Source organism: Cottoperca gobio, chromosome 8, assembly GCF_900634415.1.
Source record: "Cottoperca gobio chromosome 8, fCotGob3.1, whole genome shotgun sequence".
NCBI classification, from domain to species: Eukaryota; Metazoa; Chordata; class Actinopteri; order Perciformes; family Bovichtidae; genus Cottoperca; species Cottoperca gobio.
The window spans coordinates 15085472-15111219 of NC_041362.1; the positions used below are offsets into that span (position 1 = coordinate 15085472).

General features: G+C 41.5%; 2 protein-coding genes across 3 annotated transcripts in view; one reads left to right on the forward strand and one right to left on the reverse strand.

Moving 5' to 3' along the window:
* llgl1 (LLGL scribble cell polarity complex component 1) overlaps window positions 1-8294 on the forward strand; it is a 35990-nt gene extending 27696 nt beyond the window's left edge. For both annotated transcript variants that reach the window (XM_029437703.1, XM_029437704.1), the window contains 9 exons: window positions 44-182; window positions 323-636; window positions 1005-1196; window positions 1343-1415; window positions 1777-1888; window positions 2631-2692; window positions 4488-4623; window positions 4710-4792; window positions 6293-8294. In XM_029437703.1, coding sequence (XP_029293563.1) covers window positions 44-182; window positions 323-636; window positions 1005-1196; window positions 1343-1415; window positions 1777-1888; window positions 2631-2692; window positions 4488-4623; window positions 4710-4788 — 1107 coding nt within the window. In that variant the 3' untranslated portion in view covers window positions 4789-4792; window positions 6293-8294. The remainder of the gene's footprint in view (window positions 1-43; window positions 183-322; window positions 637-1004; window positions 1197-1342; window positions 1416-1776; window positions 1889-2630; window positions 2693-4487; window positions 4624-4709; window positions 4793-6292) is intronic.
* Window positions 8295-9310: 1016 nt separating this feature from the next.
* On the reverse strand, window positions 9311-25615 carry flii (FLII actin remodeling protein). Its single transcript, XM_029437311.1, has 31 exons — window positions 25098-25615; window positions 23718-23828; window positions 23212-23283; window positions 22958-23038; window positions 22559-22806; window positions 22308-22411; window positions 21510-21685; window positions 21084-21241; window positions 20668-20752; window positions 20333-20480; window positions 20068-20198; window positions 19859-19966; window positions 19588-19692; window positions 19225-19404; window positions 18898-18980; window positions 18188-18262; window positions 17851-17934; window positions 17522-17693; window positions 16565-16672; window positions 16253-16444; window positions 15802-15900; window positions 15455-15544; window positions 15202-15341; window positions 14261-14489; window positions 13988-14142; window positions 13810-13870; window positions 13547-13675; window positions 12675-12781; window positions 12438-12543; window positions 12251-12316; window positions 9311-10941 (listed from the first exon to the last, which is right to left on the reverse strand). The coding sequence occupies exons 1-31, from the start codon at window positions 25158-25160 to the stop codon at window positions 10807-10809; spliced, it is 3801 nt and encodes a 1266-aa protein (XP_029293171.1). The 5' UTR covers window positions 25161-25615; the 3' UTR covers window positions 9311-10806.
* Between the last annotated feature and the right edge of the window lie 133 nt (window positions 25616-25748).

Genomic DNA, 25748 nt, shown 5'->3' on the forward strand with positions numbered 1-25748 from the left:
CAGACTGAATTAAGTTCTGCATTTTGTGACTGTCACGTTGCAGGTCCAGGAGGCCAACGCTGCTCTAGCAGAGCAGGAGGACGTGGCTCCGATACAGCGAAGGATCGAACCGCGGTCAGCAGACGACTCGCTTTCTGGAGTGGTCCGATGTCTCTGCTTCGCTGACACCTTTCTACGTGATGGTGTGTTTACTTATTCGGTGACGTTCTGAACTGAATGTGGAACTCTGACCAGAACAAATCAGAATTATAATTTACTTCTGCTGTAATCAGGTGTTGTGCTGGGATAAAACATGATATTTGTATTTCCGTACATCTTGCAGGTACACACCACGGCCCCACACTATGGGCGGGCACCAACTCGGGCAGTGTGTATGCCTACGCTCTGGAGGTGCCCGGCATCGGCTTGGGCCGCGTGTGTGATCGTGGCGGAGCGGGTGAGAGCAGTGTGTGTGTGGAGGCGGTGTTGGGTAAAGAGATCCAGCTGATGCACAGAGCCCCCGTGGTGTCGATCTCTGTGTTAGACGGCCGGGGGAAACCGTTACCGGACCCCTACGAAGCCTCCCAGGACCTCGCCATCGCGCCGGATATGACCAACGCTCACTCTGTCCTCATCGCATCAGAGGAACAGCTAAAGGTAAAGACACCAGTATTAAAATATAATGCACATAAAATGCATGTTTGTATTTGGCTAGTCAAAAATAGTGTGTTTATATTTAACAAACAAATTAATTGTGCAAAGACTCTTTTGTTTTGTTCCATTTACTTTACTTTACATTAAAACCCCGGCTTTCTCTCTCTCTCTCTCTCTCTCTCTCTCTGTCTCTCTGTCTCTCTGTCTCTCTGTCTCTCTCTCTCTCTGTCTCTCTGTCTCTGTCTCTCTGTCTCTCTGTCTCTCTCTCTCTCTCTCTCTCTCTGTCTCTCTGTCTCTCTCTCTCTCTCTCTCTCTCTCTCTCTCTCTCTCTGTCTCTGTCTGTCTCTCTCTTTCTTTACCTCTCTCTCTAGGTCTTCTCTCTCCCCAAGGTGAGCGCTAAGACCAAATTTAAGCTGACTGCACATGAAGGCTGTCGGGTGAGGAAGGTGGCGCTGGTGGTGTTCAGCTCCACTGCTCAGGAAGACTACAGCGAACACACACTGGTCTGTCTCACCAACCTGGGCGACATGCACCTCTTTAACATACCTGCCCTCCGACCTCAGGTAGGCTTCTGTGTTGCTAAATGAGCCCAGTCTTAATTTGGATGTTAAGAGTTTGTGTGTGGATTAATTGTGCTTCATTATTTGTATGTTAGACAGCTATTCATTTGTTAATTTATTCATGGTGCCGTGGTGATCATTGTTTTTAGGTTCGCTACGACTGCATCCGAAAAGAAGACATCAGCGGCATCGCGTCCTGCGTGTTCACCAAGAACGGACAGGGTGAGGAAAACACGCTTTGTTTTAATGAACGTGCAGTAAAAGTCTGTTATCCAGGCACTGAAAGTCACAAGGAAACTGCATTGTGATGGATATTCACATGACTGTGCAAAGAAGACTGACCGCAAAAGGTTAAAGGGTCATTTAACACAGATGCTACCACTGTGCCCCATCCAGTCATGCAGATTGTGATCTGCTCTTCTGACTCCATCCCAATACAGTGTGCTGTACTGTAGGTGAATGGAAATGTTGTTTGAGGTTCTTAAGACGGAAAAATGACACCAGCCTGTCTTTCCAGACATAATGCACACTTCACTGTGGGCTTGCTTTGCAGTAACTGTTGTCTGGTTGTTTTTCTACACAGGGTTTTACCTGATCTCTCCCTCAGAGTACGAGAGGTTCTCCCTGTCTGCTAAAGTCCTCACTGAGCCACTCTGCTCAGTTCAGCTGGACCGACCGCTAGAGCACCTAGCCAGGTAACGCATGCACGCACACACACGCACACACACGCACACACACGCACACACATACGCACACGCACAAAGTATCCTCTATCACAGTATATGTAATATCAATATTCCTCTTTTTCTGAGATCTATTGCCTCCGCTGCTTCAGGACTTCTTTATTTTCTCATCTTAAATCAACCTGTTTATGCTTTTAATTTGTGCGTATACTTTCAAAATGTGTAGCACAAATAAAGTGAAGATGGGCTGCTTCAGCTGCTCTTCATGTAATTGATTTATTATTCGGGTCATTGTAGCCAATCTTTCTTGTACAACAGCTGAGGGCTGGAGGTGTGTGTGGGAGAGCGAGCTGTCTATAACTGTGTGTGTTATGTAAGGCTGTTTGTTTTTGTATGTGTTATATCATTTTGTATTTGTGTCCTGGAAATGAGATGCTACATCTCAAGGGGCTCTCTCAGAATTCAATAAATGATACTATAATAATTGTAAAATCATTTGATAACTTGTTAATGGATAAAAGAATCAGAAAGAAATGTCTGTAGTTGTCTAATCCAGGACAAATCTACGCTCTTCATCACATTGGTGCACAAATCCTATAGAAATGGGCTGTTCTGAAGTCTTCCTGTCGGCTCGCAGCAGCTCGAGGCACTCGGCTTCATGTGAAACCAAAGAAACTATACTTTTACTGTTATTGCTGTATTATTACTCCGTCTACTGCCAAAGCAAATGGTGTGTGCTCATGTGTCTCCCCAGCGATGGCACGACGCCGCCGCAGGCCAACGGAACCCACAAGAACCAGTTGGGTCAGGCTGAGGGTACGTCCACACACACACAACACACACACACACTTTCTCTCTCCTCCCCCTCGCTTTTCTCTCCTCTTGTTGTTTCTCTCCCTCTTCATCGCCCTCTTCATCTCTGAGCCTCTTAAACTACGAACAGGCCTCGCAGGGGTTCCCCTCCGGTCTCCATGGTAACCATTCAGTGTGCTCTCCTGCCCGGCGCCTCCCTCCCTGGCAGGAAATGATGGTTGTTGTGGAGACCAGAGTGGGGTTTGTTTACGTCTTAGTGAGCCTTTCACCTGCCACTATAATCACTATCCATGTAGGCAACAGTGATTGTTGATCTCGTTAGTGAACCTTGTTTACTGAACATAAAGCACCAGTAGCATTCTTTTGGTTTGTTTGTGTCCACCGGATGAATGTAAATCCAATACTCAACATTTTAGCTCTGTGTTTGGTCTCCACCAACTCCTGATGGAAATCTCTTTCTTTTTAGCTGCTAAGTGTTCTCGGTTCACCAGCGAGTCGCCTACTTTGCTAGTCTGCAGTTTGGTGTTGAGCAGTTAGTGTACAGGGGTCTTAAAGCTTCTCTGCTAAACAGCTGCTTCGTGTGGAAATGACGCTATGAAGGTGGTGAGAGTTGGCTAAAATGGTAAAACCAAAACAATGAGCTGAAAGATGCTTAAAAGCTCCGTAGAGCTGAGGGAAAGGTTAGGTGATCATTTGTTGCTTTGTCACTACGTGTTACTTTGACATATAGTCATTTAACCCAGCGGTCCCCAACCTTTGATGCCACGGACTGGTTTCATGTAAGACAATATTTTTTAGGACCGGCCTTCAAAGTGTGGGGGGATAAATATGTTAGTCACTAAGTATGATGCTCTCAGTGCATTTGCATGTGTTGATGTGGTGGCCATCAGTAATTGCTTCTGTCCTTCTTGTCTTTTAACGCCGGGTGCTTGGTCTCCAGGTGCCGAAGCAGTTTTGTAGGCTTCGTTGCCTCATGTGCGAGCCTGGTGTATTATGCAGAGAATCATCTGTAGCGGTAAACACGTCTTTTAAGTAGAAGTCCTGATGTTGTCTTTTAAATGCAACTTTCTTTTTCTTGGAAGTTGTAGGCTCTTCTTCTTCTGTCTCCTCATTGGGTCTAAAAAAAGCTCTTTAAAGCCGTTTGTTTTCCTCTCATTGTTGCTTGTGCGCTTACATTTTGAAGTAAAGTATCACGTGACTGAGAAGAGCGTCTTGACCTCTGGGCTCGACATTGTGTCAAGAGACACAGACGGATGTATCCGGTGATTTTTCAAAATTAAATTATTTTTTTATTCATTCTTTCTGTGCGGCCCGGTACCAAATGCGACACGGACCAGGTACCGGTCCGCAGACCGGTGGTTGGGGTCCACTGATTTGACCCATTGTTCATATAGAATTACTGGATTTTGAAAAACAGGCTTGACATGTAAGAAGACTCAAGCAACACTTGAACTAAGAGTAAAAGCAAAAGGATTTAATTTGAATGTTAAACCAACGTGTTTGGACTCACAGCCTCGACCAGTGTTGCAAAATGAACAAAGCATTTAGATTTCAGGGCATCTTCGTTTGTTCTCCCGCTGAACTCCGTTTAAGCACGTTGTTGGGATATCAAAGATGTGACGGATTGTCCAACCACATTGTGATAAAGTTGTTTTTAAACTGTTTGCCAGAATTTTATTCACTCAACCCGACATGACCGGGGGAACCTTTCATAGCCAATTAGAGTCCACAGCACTGTCCGTCAGCCAGATGTAGAAACATGCTTCAGCCCCCGACTCTGTGGCTTTCTCCATCACAGGGCAAACGGAAGAGCCTCCGAGCAGCCTGTCCTCTCCCATGTCGGACACCCCGCTGGACTCCCCCCTCAGCTGCGCCGACCTCACCCTGGACTCCACCGGAGAAATCACTGTGGAGGACGTCAGGGATTTCCTAACGTAGGCACAAACATTACATACACACAGCTTGCACTGTTTGTAAAATAAAAGACAATTTAAGGTTTTGTGTGTATCTGCGGCTGCAGCACGGTGGACGAGGCAGAGAATAACCTAAAGAACATTAAAGAGGAGGAGGGACGCTCCACTGGCATCCTCATTAACTGAACAGGTAAGAAACAGGAATGAGGTACAACCGCACCAGTGTGAGCCGATGCGTGAGCTCACACTTGCTTAGACACAACTCCGGTTATACGAAAGCGGATACACACACACACACACACACACACACACACACACACAGACACCTGTTTCTAATGGAGCTCATCCAGAGTGTGGAAACTTCAAAGAGTTGTTCTGTCTGCGCTGCATTCCAACAACAAGCGCTCCTCTCTGTTTTCCCTCCACTCGCTGTCTTCTGAAACGCAAGCGTAGCAGAATTACTTTCCATCGAGGCCAATTGAACAGACTTTTTTTAATAGTATTTCATTCTGTAGCTCAGGGTCTTTTTTCTTCACTGTCTTTGCACTATACTGATGGCCAAGAGGTAATTTGTGAAGCCTCTTTATTCACGCTTCCAGTTTAAATTCCTCAGTTATGTCCTTTTTGTTTTATTCAATCTAAATCCACTTTACAGTTTGGCAATCCAAAACTGGAGCAGTCTCAACCTTCGCTGTGAGGCTCCATACAGATTACAGCTTTGATACTGCTGTTACCGGCACATAGACCCTCTTATTCTTTCATAAGAGTCATATTAAAGAAAAAAAAGACTGGAGCTACTGGATTTGGCAAAAGGAAGGAGATTATTATTATTATTATGACGGCAGCTTGTGTTCTGTAATGATGAAAAGTCGAGGACGTATTTACATTAAACGCACTGAAATAAGAGAGCTTTACTTTGTGGTGTTTACGTCCTCCGCACTTATTTTACTCATCCATTCAGTTGAATTACTGTCTTCACTCGTAGGTCTCATCAATCAGGAGGTAATGGTCGCTATCTGTTTGTCAACACGGCTCTCCTTAACTCAACTCTCTGCTGCCCTCTGGTGGTGCCATCTGAAGATATAGAAATTACACCATAACTGCGTATTCTGTTTACTGCATTCACTTTATTTTAAAATATGTAAATTCTTCCTTTTGTATTTCTTATTTAAATACATATAGAATATAATATATATATATATATATATATATATATATATATATATATATAGTTTGTATTTTATTTGTGTTAAATTGTGCATGAAGTAATACTTTTTTTTTATCAATTAATCTGTTTTATTTTTTTAAAATCTATTAAATATAGATCACGAATGCCAGAGCCGACAGTGACGTCTTCAAATCATTATTTAGTCAGACCAACAGTCCAAAACTCACCGATGCTCAATTTGCAGTCGTGTAAATGTAGAACTGTAGTAAATCCTGTCAATCAAGAAGATGAAACCAGCTAATGTGAAGCATTTTGTTTGATAAATGATTCCATTCGTTCACACTTCATCACAGTACTACAGTGTTTTCCCTCAGATGATCATAAGAGCAGCAATAGATTTGAATCTAAACAACAAGGTTTCAAGAATTACAACCTTTTTTAATTTTACTTCTACTTAGCGTCAGTTAGTGACGTTTGTTGTTTTGCTCATACTGTCTTCTGATTGTTGTTGATGTATTACAGGGAGGGGCTCAAGTGGTCTGGATGGACCGGATTTCAGTGCTGGACCACAAACATCTCCCATCAACATCCCACCGTGGAGCCCCCAGCCGGCGCTCTGCACTCTCCTGTTAGCCTGGCACAAGCCGGGAGGAACCCTTCACACGAACAAAGAACACTGCATCAAAGACTCCAGTTTCTTCTTCTTCTTCTTCTTCTTCTTTTTCTTTTTCTTCTTTTTCTTCTTTTGACATGACATTGCCTCCCACATGGCGCTACAGACAGCCTACCTAGCACATTGTGGCGCCTGGATGGATTTGGAGCAGATGATTCTGATTTTTAAAAAAGCACTGAAAACTGAACTTTCCGTCGGCCATCTTGACGCTCTGTGCGATCGTTCCTCCTCGGCCCTTCTTCCCGCGGTGGCTCTACGGTTATGGGGCATTCTCCAATGACTGCAGCTCAGCCTTCAAATAAAGGGCTGTTACATCCTGCATTGGAGACTTACCAGAGACATTTCTGTGTTTTAAATTTTCTATCCACAGTTTGTTTTGTTTGTTTTTGGGTGTGCTGGGATCGGGCTGAGGTTTCCCCACATTTGGAACTTGAATCGGTGTGCAAATGGACACACTAGTGGACGTGTTGGATTGTTTTTTTGCACGCTGCTCAACACACGCCACAGCCCTGTGACTGACCCGTGTTTATAAAGTGAAGATATCCAGCAGAGACTGAACTGGAGCTTTGTAGAGTACAAGAGGGTAAGACTAGGAAATGAAGTATTTTGAATTTTTGTGTATTCTTCCCCTCTTAGGTGCCATAAAGTGAGCCAATATGTTATCACACACAAGCACATCACCACCAAGGTTTTAAGAAGCTCTCGGTTTACTCTCTTGGTATTGAAGAAAAAGGTACTTGGATAATGAAGGTGTTTTGTAATACAAAGATTAATGTTATATTGCATATGTTTTGTATGGCTTTTGGAGAAGGTAAAGATATTTTAATGACAAATGGAAAGGGGGGGGGGGGGTGCAAGAGGAAAGAATTCACATCGATTTCAAAGGGAACCAGCTGATAAAGAGGGAAGCCCAGGCGGTACAATGTATGAAGGACTAGAGCAGATTTAGGTGAAATAATATTTTTGAAATCCCTTTATTGCTAAATGCATGGCCTGAGTTGCAAATGCATTCTTTATCCTTCAGTCTAAATTTGATCAAATCTGTTTTCATCGGGCGGTTTATAGAACTCGGAGTTCATTGTGTTCTAGTTTGGTCAAATCCGGGTGTAAAGAAAAGAAAAGTGTTCGGTAATTTGAAAAAAAAGAAGGTAAAGAATGTGTTGAGTTGTAAAATGCTCCATCCTCTGTTCATCATCTCACGCAGGAATCTTTTTGACGGGACTCAGGGAAGTGTGGCAAGGGAAGCAAAGTCAGTCTGAATGCTAAGTGTAATGTACTGTGTACTATGATGCACCCAGGAGATGTCTTTCGTGGGTTTCTGTGAATCGGTGCATTCTGGGTAATATTGGCTAGATGCAGAGCTTTGATCACCAGTATTTTTAACCCTTTTAAAAAAAGTTTTACTGTGTAAAAAGAAAATATATACAGTATCTATACCTAGGTTTACAGAAGACGGGTTTATAACGGCAAGCCGACGATAGTAAAGCGTTAGAACTTTGTAGAACCTGTCGTAGCCTAAAAAAAACGCAGTTTCAAGCTTTTTGATCACGTAAAATAAGTAAAAAAGGGACCTCACTACTAATAATGTAGCTCAACAGGTAGGGATCATGTTAATGCTTTTTTTTATTTTTTTGTTACTTTAGTGTTAGCTTGTTTTGGTGCTCTGGTTGACACACACATAATTAACCCCTTGATGCTACAGCTGGCACGATTTACCTTTTTAATTCCACGATTAAGATGAATTTGTTTCTATTTTGTCATTCAGTTTTGTGTGTAGGATTTTAATCGGGTCCTTTAGCGTTTTGGCTGATGAAGGATTGTGAATGTTAATAAAATTATTTACTCTCTCTACAGGAATTGATTGTGGTTTGTACTCCACTGATTTGGCACTGCACTCTTTTTTTTAATTTAAATTTATTTTACTTTAAATGACGAGTTTCTTTTTATCTGGATCATCCACTCCAGAAACCTCTGCCGTACTCTTAGCTGCTGCTCCGTTTCATACTCTTACTGCTACAGCCAGCAGCCGGATATTTTAGCTCATCGTGAAGACTGGAAACTGCTGCTCATTCTGAAGGGAACAAAAATCTACCTACCAGCTCCTAGAACGCTCTGTAATAAGCATGTTACATCTTTGAAAAAAACAGTAAAAGCCTGGAAGCGTTATCAATATACAATATTACTGGTACAGTACCCCAGGAAATATCTTTAGATTTTTGAGACTATGTAATATACTATATTTCTTATTACATTTTCACATACTATAACTTTTCATGGCATGCTGTACTATTAAGTATACTGACTTTTTATGGAATGCAAAATGTTATAAAAATGCCATAGTGTCAAATATCACAATTGTTATAAGAAAACATAGTTTGTCAAAAGAAATGCTGTATGGTTTGCAATAAAAATTCCATGTAGTATGGCAGTGTATGTTATAATATAGTACTCCTTTCAAAATTGTCATAGTATAATATTCCAAAAAAGGTCACAGTATAGTATGTCGTAAAAGTCAGTGTTGTATTTCGAAAAAGTCATGAGTCATGGAATAGCCTACTCCTTTGAATCTTGTCGTAAGTCTGTTCCAAAAGGTCATAGTATGTAAAATAAATCAGTACGTCCCCTGTAAAACGCTGTCGTGTATACACTTAAATCCTGTCACTCATTAAAGGCATCACTTTAAATATTTAATTATAATTAAAATAAGACCAGAGGAATTTTTATTTTTAGGATCAGCAAGAAACATGCTGCCCACACAGGTGTTTATTTGTGCTGATTAGACCGTCACAGCAGCATTTGAATCAGCACATCATAAAACACATATACAGATCATTTATTGTAAAATGACAGTGCAAGAATAAGGCCAATGACAATATGTGATGTGAGATTTTATTTTAATATAAAATACATAAATAAAGCATCTGCAGGTGGCATCAGAAGCATATACACACACACACACATGTGTTATATCTCAAACACACTACCAGGCATACAATTCACCCCACATGAAGTATAAAGGAACAAATGATGGTAGTTGCAGCCTTTGAGAATACGGTACATAGATCTTGCTTGGACCAATGCCTGCACACTATACAGGTCACATGATCACAAGCAGCACTGCAGCAGTTCTGTACTTCAAATGTTGACCCTGGAGGCACTGATCTAGAAGTGTTTTAACAGATCATAACTCATCTGTCAAACAAACTACTGATTTGAGATCAATGGAACCAGCAGTCACTATATTTATTAAGATATGTCTGTCATACGGTGCAAAAGATCTCCCATTAAAATCTGCTAATCTTAACTTTTGTTCCAAAACGAGAAACATATTTGAAAAATAAAGCAACATTTTAACATCAATGTCTGACTAAAATGTCTAATTTCTAAACCTTTAGAATTTTAAACATGATGCCTTTACTTTTCTAAACATGATTATATAAAATTTTGGAAAGTTGTAAGCCTATAACGTAGAACAATACAGTATCATTTAGTTTCAGTATCTCCCGGCTTTACCGATTGCACATTTAAACATCTGTCCTAAAAATAACGAGTCTGTCTCACACTATAACTTGGACATTGACCTACGTCCAATATTTCTTTGGCCAAATAAATGTAACTGTTTAACAAATGACTGCCTAAAGAATCTTTACACGAGTCATACTTTGTGAGGTTGAAACAGATCAGTGGACATCAGCCGTCCCCATTTCAATGAAGGCGCACAGGGCACACACCCAAACACACCACGTGTAGTCCGCACAACAGAAAAATATATATAAACCAACATTCCTCAGAAAAACAATTATAGTGCTGTTTTCCATTTTGTCCCTCAATGATGAAACAAACATTACAAGCTGTAAAATGTAATGTTTTGTCTTAAACTTCAAATGAGCTGCGAAAAATGGCACCAAGCATGGAGGAGTGCCGCCTCCACTGAAAACTACTAACCATGCAGCACGAGCCAAGTGGAAGCAGCGGGTCGATATGTTAGGGCATTCAGCTCCCTTTGGGTTTTTATAAAGCCTCTGTACACTCATTTCATCTCAAAACATAATTCTCTTCTTATAACATATAACAGCAGCATTCAGACGCTGCTCAACAAGCTTGTAGAAAAAGAAAAGTGATATTTTGCAGTTTGTCCCAAAGACAGGAAACAGCCAACAGCTTCTTGACCAGAAGAACTTTCACCGATTGAACGTTGAACTTTAAATCAGTTTTTGGCAGGAGGGGGGGGGGGGGGAAGCAATCAGAGCTCATGTAAAGCTGGGTTAGGCAAAGACATCATCATCATCACCTTACTGATAGAAAATGACAAGGCAGCGAATACATTTGATGCATGTCTGAACATTTCTGTGAATGCGTTAGTCTATGCGAGGGTAGTTTTGAACGCTCCCCAGGCGTGGAAGCAGCGGTTGAAGCAGTGGGGTTCGTTCCCCTTCCGCACCAGTCGCAGCTTCCTGGGGGGCTCAGTGTCCTTAGCGCGCATGTGCTGGATGTAAACCTGCAAAGGAAAAAGGATTAGTAAGATGTGGATATGGATATACAGACAGGGGTAGCCAACACGGTGCCCGCAGGGACTAAAATATGTATTTGTATCTTTATTTTAAAATGACAATATTGAATATAGAGTTAAAAAAAACTAAAATGTTTTATGTATATATGAACCTGTCATGGGTCAGAGTTCCCATGACAAGCTAGCGGGAGCAGCTACGCTAGGTGCGTTCTTTACCCTAAACATGGAAGAAAAACTAAAGAAAATTAAAATTAAAAGAAAACTATTTTCACAATGATCGGGAGGAAGGATTATTTTTTACAACAGTGAAAGAAAAGTGTGTCTCATTTGCATGGCGACGGCAAAGCAGCACATTGTGGAGACACTTCAGTACATGTCACAAAGCTACCATGCGAACTAACTACCTAACTAACTACCTAACTAACTACCTAACTACCTAACTACCTAACTACCAGCTGCAGCACTGCGGGCAGAACACGCCGAGAGTTAAAGCAGCAGCAGTCTGTTTTCACGAGGCCGGTGAACAAGTCACAGAAAGCATCGGAAGCTTCATTTAGAGCTGCACATTATTTAATAAAGAAGAAGAAAGCCTTTTCGGACGGAGAGGTCTTGAAAGGTGCAACGATGGTTATTGAAAACACTGTTCAAAGACGAGAAGAAAGGTTCCGATGTGATCTCCTCTCTCTGATGTTACAAAGTTAGTGTTTCTAAAAAGAGGATATGATCTGAAGATGTGACAGTTAATGATTTCCTTATTTTGTTTTACAGAAGTGATACTTTGTACTAAAATATAACTGGTGTGAATTTGAACAAAATGCTACAAATGTGCTCATTCATACAAAACTGTATGATAAAGATATTTACAGAAATATCAGAGATGTGATGACTCTGACTTTCAAATGTTGAAATAGATTGAGAACATAAATAAATAATGTTTAAATATATCTGTGTTTAATACCATGGTAAGTCATTGTTAATAATCATTGTGAGGAATAAATAACATTAACATGTGATCAGACCGTCTCTTCACATATATGAATATTTATTATGATTATTAATGATATTATTATCATTAAAGGTGAACTGTGCAACTATCTTATTCAGGAAGTTTGTGTCAAACAAGTCGTATTACTCAGTACCCTTGAAGTAGCTCTCAGTATCACAAAGGTTGGTGACCGCTGAACAGTATAACACTTAAAAACGTTTGAACAAATTTACACACAAACAAACACACACACACACACACACACAGAGACAGACAGACAGACAGACACACAAACTGCAGTTTCTCACTAACCTGGCAAGCTTTGAGACTAAGTTTGATCTCCACCTGGCTGGTCTGTGTGCCGACCCACATGTACACCTGAGGGACAACAAGGGAATGACGCAGAAAGACAAAAATTAACAATTTCACGGTAATAAATGACGTGATGACATCGAACGGATTCCACAGACATTCAGACGAATCTAAGATCAATAGCTACCTCGTGTCCGTTGTCCAGCAACATGATGTCATCGTCAGCCAAGTCGTCCTGACAGAAGTCCGAGCACTTCTCCGACACGGAGAAATAACCCTTCTCATTGGAACACCTGAGGAAGGGAGAGGCAGAAGGGGGGGGGGGGAGAAATAAACCGTGTGAAAGAGTTTAACATATTAATGTCATTTCATATGCACTTTTAACTGTAATGACTCCATAATACCTGCAGATGACGTCACTCACCTGAAGAGCCGAGCGCGTTTCATATAATCTGCATCTTCATCGTATTGCTTCTGAGAGCCAATCCCCACCCAGAAGAAGTTCTCTGGCTCCTCCCCTTCATTAATTACCTAGGGGACAAATTGATTCATGAGTTTGACAAAATATTTGTGGTCAGAGCTGTGAAGTGTTTCATTAGTGCAAAGACTAGGGTTGTACCGAACGCCTTTTATTATTTTTTATACATTTAAAACTTCGATCAAGGTTTTTTTTCTGTCGGCGTAATTTATGACGTCATCAACCCAAAAAATGAATATGGATTTGTCATTGTGGTTATATATTTGTCGTTTGTTCTGCTGAACGCCCCGTTAATACAGGTGTGTGTGACAAGCGGCAGAGCATACAGTTCTTTTGACCACAGTGAAAATGTTGCCTTTAAAAGGCTGAATGTCAACAAATATGGATTGAAGCAGAATATATCGTTAGATAAAAACAATGTTTTAAACTTTGGAAATGACTACATCCATCTTTTTCCAATCAATTTGGACTTTACAGCGCTCTGGTGTTATTGGAAATGTTTGGATCACATGAGTCAGAAACGATCCTACGCAGCCACCACTGAAATCTAAATTCTACTAATATTATAATACCAATAATATTCTTTATCTGCAACTGTGCAGATTAACCGTTTCTGTCTGAGCTGGACTATGGAGATGTTGTTTATATGAATGCATCGAGATTTATAACAAACCTCAAAACCCTGACGCACCACTGTTGAAATGGGAGCGACAGAGATAGTGTGTGGGGAATTTATACTTGAGTGTTTGCAGAGTATAACAAGTTGCGCACAGAAAAAAAAGACATGCATATATTCCCACTAAAACATACACATGTACCTGTTTGCTGTACGTGTCATCGAACATGCTGTTCATGACGTCCTCGGCCAGTTTGGCTTCGTCGGGGTCGGCAGCTCTGCCCACCCAGGTGTAAACGATGCCCTGATTGTCTGTGCTCTCAAACGGTACCTGCAGAAAACATATACTGTTACACAGGAATTAAAGAGGGGACTTTCTTCAAACTTTATTTAAACAGTAGGAGACACGGGGGAGGCAACTTGATACAAATTATTGTTATATTATTATTTTGAAAAATCTCAAACCTTGAGAATGAAACAAAACTCCGAGTTGAGATTGCTGGAATCCGTCCCAATCTGGATTGTCCTAAGAGAGAGATGAAAGGTAAACAAAAACAACCCAAAAAACCGTAACAATCATCAAGACTTCTCTGGAGGAAGCTTGTGTCAATCTGATAAGAGGAGAGAATAGCACTAGGTGTACCTGGTGCAAAGTGCGCTGCCATTGGTGCGTATGTGGTACAGGGAGGGCTGAGCAGCGTCAGTCTTCTGTTTTCTCTTCCCTTTGTGGATGATGAACTTCCTCTTAAAGTGGGACAGGAACTTGAGGTTTTCCTGTTGCTGAGTCATACGCACCACCTAAACAGCAAGAAAGGCTATGGTTATCCATTCAGTAAAAAAGAAAAAAAAAAAAGAAGCATTTTATGCTCAGTCTGATTTTCAATGTCCAAGAATGCGTACTAATCTATCCCAATACCTTCAGTTTTCCAGGGAAAAGACTCTCAAACTTCTTCTGCAGCGAGAAGGTGAAAGTGAGCCAGCCCATGTTGGAAGCCTGTCTGCCCTGCCAGAAGTACACTACACACTGGAAGTCCTCCTCGGGCTGTTTGTCATCTTCCTCTGCTGTTGCATTTTTTCTTCCTTCACCGCCTTCGCCCTCTTTCTTCTCCTTCTCCTCATCTTCGTACTCCACAGGCACCCAGTACCTAAGAAAGCAGAGTGAGATTATTGTAAGACAATGACAGAACAGTATCAAGCCAGTGGAGCCACTTCTCTTCTATGCAAATATACATTTTGTATTAAGGCAGGGCCCAGTGATTTTATGTTTGACCCTTATGCCTCAACATAAAAGAAATAGAAATAAATATATATATATAAAAAATTATTTTCCACTTTCACCAAGTACATTTTTTATGACCAAATTCAGTCCTGATGATAACTACCAAACATTCATTTATTTTCAGAATGTTAACCCTTTAAATGTCAGTTTGTTTACATAATACCAGACTTTGGATCTGGGATATGTCAATGATTAGCAACAATATTATAACATTATTTTATATTTATTATTATTATTATTATTATTATTATTATTATTATTATTATTATATATAACAATATATTCTAATGAATTGCATAAACTACTGCTGTGTTCCACAATACAGCAGCAAACTTCCAAAATTGCAAAAACTGTTTATGTCCTATGCAATAACACAGCAAAAATGCAAAAGAATAAAATAAAAAGTTGTAGAAAATCAAATAAACAATTAATAAAAAGATTTTAATCTTTTCATTTCAAATTCTAAAAATGAAATAACTATACAAGTGATGTATCTGGCTCAATGTATTCCCCTAAAAGCCCCAAATTGCGAGCACTACTTGATTGCGGACATCAGTGCACGTCACACACATCCCTACCTGCAGAGGAAGACGTAGCAGTCCTGGGTGTGGAAGTGCCCAAACTCCTCCTCAGGCAGGCGAGCAAACTTCTTTCCCTCCAACACAAATCCTTCCATGCCGTCCAGATCCTCATTCCACTCCTCCATCAGCTGTTCAGCCTAGGCAGGGAAAGATTAATATGTAAGAAATGGAGCCTAAAAGAAAGTTTGTGTCATTCACTTATCAAAATAGTGAGCATAAAGGCAAAGAATAACCAGGAGTGTGTTGTTACCTCAGTGAGGGGCATGGCTGGCTGCCTGGGGAGGAAGAGGGCTGTGAGGTCGGCTTTCATCTTATCTTTCTCTTCTGCGTCCTTCTTCACCTGACAGAGAAAACAAACAATTACTGTGTTAACTAGATGCAAGCAGCTAAATCTGTACGCCACACACACACACACACACACACACACAAACATCCAACATACTTGTGGTTTTGGTCAGTGTATATTTTTAAAAGACTATTTTATTAGCCACTGGACACATTTCAGTGCATTAGTAGCTTTTGACTGGGACCTGCTATCAAAGTATCACCATTTAGATTTTTCTTTGTTAAACAATCACACACATATGCATCACTGACCTTGCCCTGTAGGTTGTCCTTCTGTTGTACAGTCTCAGCTGCTCTGGTGTAGTCCACCTTCAACACATCATCCCAGTTCTTAAACTTGGACTTAAACACCTGAGGAAGAGGAAGAGCAGCTGGGATGAAGTTATACTGTGCTGAACGGTGTAGAATAGGAGGTAAACTTATAACGGCAATTAACTAATGTGTTAGTCAGTGCACTGGATTCGATATGCACAATGATATTCTGCAGGTAGTACTTCACATTATATAATGCATTTCCAAGTTTCCTTCCTTCTTGCAGCATTGTGCACGAGTGTGTTTCTGTGTGAACATCCGTTTACTCCCTGCACAACAGACCTTTACGAGACAGCAAGTTGATTTCGCTGACCTAGGTCTGTACTTCCCACAGTCTCAGGTCTGCAGCAGCGGTAGTAGTAAGTGAAGAAGCGCAGTATAAAAGCGTTACCTGGCACTCGGTGCCCTCCAGGTTGCGTGTGACGCAGGCATGTTTTGGCCGGTGCAGCATGGAGCAGATCTCCTGACCCAGTTTTAAGGCAGCGGCTCGGACGAGACGTGGCGACTTCCTCCCGATCCAGATGAACACGTCAGACCAGCAGTCCAGGATGTACACGCACTTCGTGTCCAGCAGGGACTGCACCTGAGGAGAGGGATGGAAATGTAGAAATAAGAAATAACAGAAGTTAAGTAAGACATTTAAACATTCTTAAGGCATTATTTCAGTCATGCCTTCGAGTGAATACGCAGCAGATAAACATACCAGTCTCATCTCTGGCGAAGTGTCCAGTTTGATCTTGTGGTCTTTGTGCTCGACTGACAGCTTGTAGTTGATCTGTGGCAGCTCCAGGTAGCCCAGACCCAAGCCCACCTACAGGACAATGATACAGGCAACATCAGGGCTTTTAGCTGCACCGCGCACAGGTTCTGGAATTCTCTGCCCCCACACAAACAGTCTGACTCCATTACGACTTTCAAATCCCACCTGTTTAAACTGGCCTACTCAATCAACTTGCTATCACACATCCTCCTTTCACTCCGTCTTGCCCGTTTCATATCTGTCAGTTTGACTAATTTGTTTTACGTTTCTTTTAAATGCACTGTAAGGCGACCTTGGGTGTCCTAAAAGGCACCTCTAAATAAAATGTAGAATTATTTATTATGATCATCATCAGGGAATAGTGATTTCCTGTTTAGCAATGCTCTTTGTTATCTCCCTTTGTCACATAAGGCCTTTTTGGGCCGGAATAACTTTTTCGTACTTCTAAGAACCCCCCCTTTTTACAACAACTTTTCGCTTTTATTTCAGAGAAGGCACTCCGAGCAGAAACTTCTCACATCGATATCATGAGACAGGAGTGTAGGAGAGGTACGAGAGGCTCGATAGTTGCAAACGTTCCTAGACCTTCATCAGCCAAATGATTTGTTACAACAAGAAGCCGTCTTCAATTGGGAATGGCTGCAAGTCTGTATAAACGCACACATTACATTCCCCACGTGTAATAAAAAGGCATACTGCACATAATCATAGGCCATGAAAAACATTTACACTTCAAGGCTGTGATAAAGCAGAAAGCTCACCAGTTGATCCTACACACCTCCTACACACCTCCTACAACACTTCACACCTACACTACCATAACACTGTAACTCTACTGTAGACCACATTAACTTTCCCAGGATGAAGAAGTTCTGTTTAAAGGCTGGTAAAAAGACTAACCTTGTACAGTTTAGGTCTGACGGGAGAGAAGTCCTCTGCTACGTGTTTCTTGATCTCCTCTGGTTGTCCTCCCAGAACCTCCCAGAACTCCGGGGGCTCCTGGTTCTGCATGAGGGATGTGATCTCTGCCTTCCCCTTACGCTCATTCTTATTGATCTTCTCTGCAAATAACCTGAAAGATGAAAACCAATGCAGTCACACTTTGAAGCTTTGCATCACTACATTTACATATTTCTTAAGTTTAATTGTGCCTTTAACATGAAAAGCAACTTGAAGATTTCCTTCCAAGTGGCGGAAAAGTCTGCGTTACTTATTGCTTCGTGTCCTACCTGGCCTTTGTGGTGCTGCTGAGGGAAGCGTTGGCTCCTCTCCAGATAAAGATGTCCGGCCCCGTGTCCAACAGGAAGACAAACCTGCCAAAAAGAAATTAAAATACCAATAAATAATAACAAAATGAGCAACAAATGCTACTTATATAGCCCAATATGACAAATTACACATTTGCCTCAGGTGGCTTTACAAGCTGTACAGCTCAGGACACACTCTGTCCTCAGACGCTCGCAGCGGCTAATGTAAAACTCCCCATTAGAAAGCATGTGTGTGTGTGCTGGAGGGTGTGGTAAACTACAAGTGTGAGTCATGGCAGAAAGGGTGTGTGAGAGTTACCGAGGGTCGAGGGACGAGGCCTTCACAGGTACAGACTCCAGTCTGATGTTCCTCTTGCCGTAAACTCTGTACAACCTGATGGGACGCATAAAATGGATTAAAAATCTGATTTAAAAAATAAAGTTTTCAGACCAAACAGACGCAGCAGTTTACGTCACAGAATGCTCAATTAATTACAGATATAATACACTAATGGAAACCCTGAGAGGCAAGCGAGAAAACATTTCTCTTCATCTGTGAAAACAGGTGTAAGAACACAAGTTATGGCAGGTGACTTCTTCTGTCGGGATCATTTTTACAAGTGTTTGTTGTTGTAATACTCATTTCGGCCACAAAGGGCTGAAGTGCACCAAAAAGAAAAGCGTTCATGTTTTAATTTCTCCATGCACATCTATGTACATAGATCTTGTTTTAGCAAGTTATGTAACATTGTTACAACAAATTAAAACTCACCTGGAAGAAAACATGTTTTCACAGATGGAAAAACAATTATTAAACATTATCCTGGCAAAACATTTCTTTCTTCCTGCTCTTTATCCTAAACACAGCAGAGGAAACCCTTCAGATCAGACTCAGGAAATGGATCACAAGAATTCGATTTTTCTCACTTGGCCTCTCGGGGCTTCCGTATAATTCGACACAGCTTGGAAGGAATATAGAAGACTAATGGAAATGCGTTTTCTAAAAGAACAAAGTTCCTTCCAGTTTACCTGACAGAATGGTGCGTGTCCTCTACAGTGTAGAATCCACTGGATGTTCCTCCCTCAATGTAAGAGATCTCATTGTTAAACACCTGCACAAAGGACAAAATAGCACGTAGAAGTTGGAGGGTTACAGAGGTATAGAGATACTGCACCCCATATAATAATAATAATAATAATAATAATAATAATAAATATGCATTTTAAAACATTTAGTTCAATGTTTTACTGTGAAGCACAGTGATTGCACCTGATGCTAAGCTTAGATTGATTACTTCAGTTATTTGTGTGCACCATAATATATTTATGCTGCATGTACAGTATATTTCTACATACGGCGCTGAACTCCTCGCTCTCGTCTCCCATCTCCTCCCGTATCGTCCTGCACTCCGCTCCAAGGAAATTTCTGAGGTTGACGGAGTGGATGGCAGCACCGGCCTTCTTGTCCAGAGTGGCCTCCTGGCCGATCCAGTAGAAGATCTGCCAGTTCAATGCGCCGTTGTCATCCAGGAAAGTCTACAATTGCAAAAAAGCACAATGTGAGAAAGACGTCGTGGCACAGAGAGTGCGTGAAATCTTACAGATGTTCCAGCTGTAGCCAAGAATAGTCAATGTCGTTAGGAGTCATCCAATGTGTCTGTCATGGCAGTAATGACTGACAGCTATCTCCTGTAAATGATGACAGATTAGAGGAGTTACCTTGAGGATGATGTAGCTGTCAGCCTCATAGAACTTGCTATGGAAAGTTTCGTCCACTTGTACTGGAACAAAGTTCTCGATCTGCCACACGGACACACCTGGAACCTGGAGGACAGGGAAACAGAAGAGTATACTGATATCTGTACAATGCAAAGCAGAACATTCTTATTCAACACTTGTATAAATCAATCTTTGGGGGCACTTTAGTTAGTTGTAGCTGAGAAAAGAGAACACACACACACACACACACACACACGGGAAGAGAGATTACCTGCCCCACGTCCTCCATAAAGAACTCCGAGTAGTCCAGATGAGGTTTCTCTAGACTTTTGTCCCAGCGCCGGATCTTTAAATCAGCATATTTCAAATCCCCGCTCTCCTGCAAAAAGTAGCATATATTTTGGTAAATAAAATATAAAACAACCCCATTTTGTTTGTCATTCTTCCCGTGGGCTGTGTAGCCATCCTGCTCGATTTTACCTCTAAGTTGTTCTTTTCCTGTGCGACGTCACTCATTCCCTTCAGCACCTGCTTTGCCTGATCGTCCTGAGAACAGTCCTTCCTCCTCCTTAGCCTCATCTTCCTCGCCAGGGGATCTCGGGGGCTGGCTCCTGAAAACACGTGCACCCAGATAGCGGTTTAAGCCCCGAGAAAATACACAAGTTTTATAGACAAAAGAGCAAAAAGGAACTAATACTGTATACATTTATGTACAAACTCCATACAGTTACAGAAATACGCGTACCTCCTCCAGCGGCAGCGACGGTGGCAGGTGAGGCCCCGGCCAGCCGGAGCTGGTTCTGGAGAGAGAAGTCAATGTTGTACCACTCTGCTGCTCTGTCCACTGGTTTAGGAGGCATCACCAGGTTAGGGTTCTCACGCACATCCAGAATCTACCCAAAGACAAATGAATGGTATATTTTCTTGTGTCAATCTTTCTGTAGAGATTAAGAAACAGTCAATGAAATAATTCTGAGGGATAGCGTTCAGAAGTGGGAGACAAATATCCTGAAATAAAGAAAGAAATAAGACCAGTGACGGAAAAACTTAAATTTCAGACCCTGGTTATTAATCTTGTACCTCTAAATCAGTCAGGAAGTGGATAGCCTCGGGCAGCGTTACCAGCCGGTTTTTATTCAGCACCAGCTTCTTCAGCTTGCCACACCTAGACAAACACAAAGCCACATATTTTTGTGGTAAAAGAAACATGGCATGTACAGAGAACCTGCTATTACCAGTATATTATTACATAGCTGTTAACTTTGGCTGCATAAAACAGACATTAAATGCTTCTTCATAAAGACTCAACCTTTTAGGGAAACATGTTAGATGACAGAATCAGCAATTAAGATATTGAGTTAAAAAAAAAAACTTGCATCAGCCAATTAAAAAATGATCCGTCTAGCAATGCAGAATAAAACCGCATGATTTCAACCAGTGGCTCATCGATCACAGCGGAAGCGTTATCTATGTGTTTGCTGGTGTGTTACACTCACCTGCAGAGTCCCTCTGGGATGAGTTCCAGGTTGTTGTTGGCGGCCATGAACTCAGTGAGGCTGGACAGTTTGCCCACGCCTGGTGGGACCCCGTCAAAGTCCAGCTTGTTAGAGTTTACATACAGCTTCTTCAGTTTGGCCAGTTTACAGATTGCAGACTGGGTGGAGACACACAAGCAAACTCTAAACGTACAGTGTAAAGACTTTAATGCAGAATTCTAGAGAAGAAAATGCGTCTCTGTATTTAGCCATATAGAGAGTTTCCCAGATTTTGAGATAATCCATCCTTTTAGATTTCTTCCACCATCCAAACCTAAGTATATCTCATTTGTGGTTGAATATTGCAACAACTTCAGATACACAGCTTTCTAAAAACTGGTAGCAAGTTGTTAGTAGAGACAGCCGTGTAATTCTTATTGTCCTTACAGGCAGTGAGGTGAGCTGGTTACGGCTCAGGTTAAGCGTCTCCAGCTGAGTCCACTGGTCGATGCAGAGGGACAGTTCTGAGATCTGATTACTGCTGAGGTTGAGTCTCTTCAAACTGCCCAGTGAATAGAGGCACTCTGGCACCCGGGACAGGTCGTTACATGACAGGTCAACATCTGGGAGAGACGGGAAGGACAGAGGGAACACGCGTTTGTAAAAAGTATGTTTCCCCTGACAGGGAGTCTGAGGATATACACAAAGCAACACATTTTAAATTCATTACAGGATCCCCATCTGCCTGGGGTCCACATTTAAAAACATACATTAAACATTACTATCAACAAAAATAGCAAACATAAAACACATGTTAGAGAATAACATTCATACACTGATGTGTGTGTTCGAGTCTTGTATGTATGAATAAAAGCTTAAATGATGACTCGTCCCATCAAAAGTTACAAATCCACATATCCATAGCATCCTACAAATATGATGTTCCAAAGGGTTTCCTTTTTAAGCATTGATTTATGTGTCAATTTAGTCAATAGCAGTGGTCAAGAATACCATGTTTTCATTGATCTATATACGACTGTGCCTTTTAGGGAATGAGTGCTTACCTTGGGGAGTGAAAAGCAGCTCTCTGTTGCCTTTCTGATGGCATATATATGTATACGTCTATATATTGTGTTTTAATTGACTGTACGACACCACAGTGCCAAGAGGTAAACGTAAGAAGAAAAATGTGCCAGGTCTGTAAGAATCAAGAGAGTTGTGAGTGTGTGTGTGTGTGTGTGTTACCTGCTAAATGTGTCAGACCCTCCAGGCTGGTGGGCATGTTACTCTGGGTCCTCTGGGTGTTCCTTAGGTGGAGAGTCTGTAATGCCACCATGGCTGGCAGCTGGCTGCTCAGACACACAGGGATAAAAGACATTAAATAAATGCACATTTCTTTTTTCTAAATAAATACAGGACTTAGCTTTCGGCCTAACATGAGACCTATGAATAAAGATGTGAAGCAACACCAACGAAGCAAAGCCATGTCTTCTTACCGCAACTGTGCGTGCATCAACGGGTTGTTGTTCAGCGTGAGTGTCTGCAGGTGAACCAGGCGTCTCATCTGCGGTGGCAAGCTGTCCAGTTTGTTGTCGCTCAGGTCCAAATACAGCAGGTCTGTCAGGTTGATGAACAGCTGGTTGGGGATTGCGTCGATGCTGTTGTGGCTAAGATTCAGCACCAGCATGTTCCTGCTGTTCTCCAGGTCCCGGGGGATCTCCGTGAGCTGATTGTAACTCAGATCCTGAAGATAAAAAAAAAGTGTGCCTTTGATGAAAATGCTGTCAATTGAAATCAATTGAAAAGTGGGCCGGTTAAAGCAGTGGACCAAAAAATAAGGAAAGGAAGCATGTTGTTGAAATAAATGTGGGAAGAAAGGTGAGATTGTTATGTACCAGCACAGAGAGGTCATCTAGCTGAAAGATGTCATCGGGGACTCCAGAGTTCTTCAGGTTGTTTGCTCTGGCTACCACCGCCTGCACACACAGTGAAACATATTCAGGACACTATTATAACGACACATTGGTAGAAGTAGAAACAGGCCATAGTCAAAGCATTAGATTGAAATCGAGAGTGCTTCTGGCTATAGTGGAAGAAAGCAGCACATGCTTTATGTGTATTTTCGTATGCGTGTGTGGGTGTCAGTTACCCGCAGGTTCGGTAGGCTGGACAGCTCTCCATGTAGAGTGGTCAGGCTGTTGTGACTCACTGAAAGATGCTCCTAAAGAAAGAAAACACAGAGGTTTTGTTTACAGATACACAGTGCACCACAAAAACAAATCATACTCTAAAACCACAAAAATAAGCTCTGCCAGGTGCCTTGCTTGCTGCTGTGCAATGTACTTGTTGCACTTTAATTATCTGTAAATCTCATTTACTGGCAGATAAACACACCCCAGACACTGTGACTCCTAGACATGATAACAGACTAATCTTATTTACCTACACCTGGTAAGATCAAGCATGTTAGCATGGATGACATTATTAGTGTGGCCTGTTGATATAAGCTTTGGAGGTTTAGATGAGATAATCCTATCAAAGACATTGGGTATTAAAGTAGGGCTATGTGTGTTCTTACGCAGGTAAAGTTTTACTGAATCTGCTGATTCGGCTGATAATAAGCTAATAACTAGGTAATAGTCCTTAATGTCTCACCAATTTCTGCAGAGAGGCCAGCTCCTCTGGGAGGTAGCACAGTCCTGTCCTGTTCAGTTTCAGCCATCGCAGACTGCTCATACACTTGACATGCTCTGGGAAGTACCCGCCCTGTAAAGACAGATAGGAGAGAGAGGTCAATGCTATATTTTTATAATTACATATTGTGATGAGGTTGGTGGAGGGTGCAAATGAAACCCACCTGACATCAAAATAATTTAACCTGGAAATATTGACATAAAACCCCTAGATGTATTGTTAACATGATACATGATGAATATGTTAAACAGCAACTGGTAGAAGCCATTTGACACCAGTCCAGCACATAACGCAAAAAGAGTATCTTTGAACTATTAAGCTTGTGTATCCATAAGAATGACAACAGTATATTTAATGTATGTGTCTCCATACAAGTTGACATCAGCCATGATGGTTTCACTGTGGGTGGCTGTGACGTTTACAAATCAGCTACATGAGTAAAGGCAGCAGACATTTGGCTAGCTGAAGTGTTCAGTCTTTATCATCTTTTACAGTCAGGTTAAGAAACCTGAAAAGTTATAGTCTTTATGATCTAACGTTAGGACACAACTTGGCAGAGGAAATGATGTCATCATCCACTAAACTACGTCTGAATTAAGCAGCCATTCACTAACTAATGGTTAAACAAGTGATTTCTCCAGCTTAGCTGTACTATTTCCATACTGACATGGCAGCTAGCATTAAGTACACAAATAGTTCTGACGGTTTGAATACATGCCAGATGATCTCAGCTGTCACCGCTGCTAGCCGCGCCGCTTTTTCCTGTCTCCCAAACTAAGCTCGCAAAGTGCGTTTGTGTCAAAGCCTATGAGCATGACGACATTGAGTCAATAAACTCTAAAACATTACTTGAAGGTTGTTTTTGGCCAAGTAAGTTAATTATCCAAGTTATACGCTGTTAAAGCTGACATGTCCTGTCACGGAGCTTGTGCTTCTGACCCAGACAGCCAGAGTTAGCCAACAGTAAAGCTAAATGAGCTAGCCAACGTGACGTTGGAAACAAGAGATAACATTACGTTATCCCAAACTACTCAGAATAATCTAAGGTTAACCGCTCACATAGTAAATAACTAACAATGCCGGTCACAAACCCACTCACCTAAACAGAAATATGTTAACCGCCAGGCAACACACTTGTGGCCGAAACAAGACTGCTACTTTGTCCATGTCAAACATCTGACAACTGGCTAACGCCCAATGCTAGTACCGTTAAGCTAAGCTAGTGTGTTAGCGAGCTGTTATGAGTCACTAACTTGAGTTAGCTTTAGCTAGCTAGCTAAACGTGTTCGTTGCTCAAAAGCGATTAATATAAAGTCAACAAATACTGTTTGAAATCCTTACTTTGAAGTCGTTTCCACTGAGATCTACCCCCCTAATGAAGGGAAGAACTCCGGTGGCAGCCATTTCTGGTCGATAATATCAGCTGCTCTGCCTTCAACTGTCTATTTTGGTCCAGAGGCAGGCAGGGTTGTGGCTGCTGTAGACTTCTTCTCAACGGCGATTGAGAACAATCGTATTAGCCGCATTACCGCCACCATCTGCTCCGGAGTGTGTACCAAAGGTTATAATAATGTGTGTTTAGCGCCCTTTAGTGGTCTTCATCAGGATACAAGACTTGCTACAGAGACGTTTTAGAATAAAGCATTTTTGCTTGCTAGTCAAGCTGCCATATTTAAAAGCTGAGACTGAAGTCTCTGTTCAAAGAAATATGTTTATATAACGCGACTTTTATTCAACAAAAACGTCTTCTTCTTGTTTTTCTCCCACTGGAATGAAGTGTGAGGCACCGGATTGATACGATTACAGTCTCAGGATTTTGTCTGAAAGGATATTGAGTCGCTTATTTATTTTATATGCAACAAACACAGCTATCAGTGGTTACACATAAATTGTCAAATCATTTAGATAGCTAGGGTAAACCGGAAAATATACAATTTTACTTCAAAATAAATAAATTTCTTAAGGAAGCTAACGATGGATGGTAGACGTCTC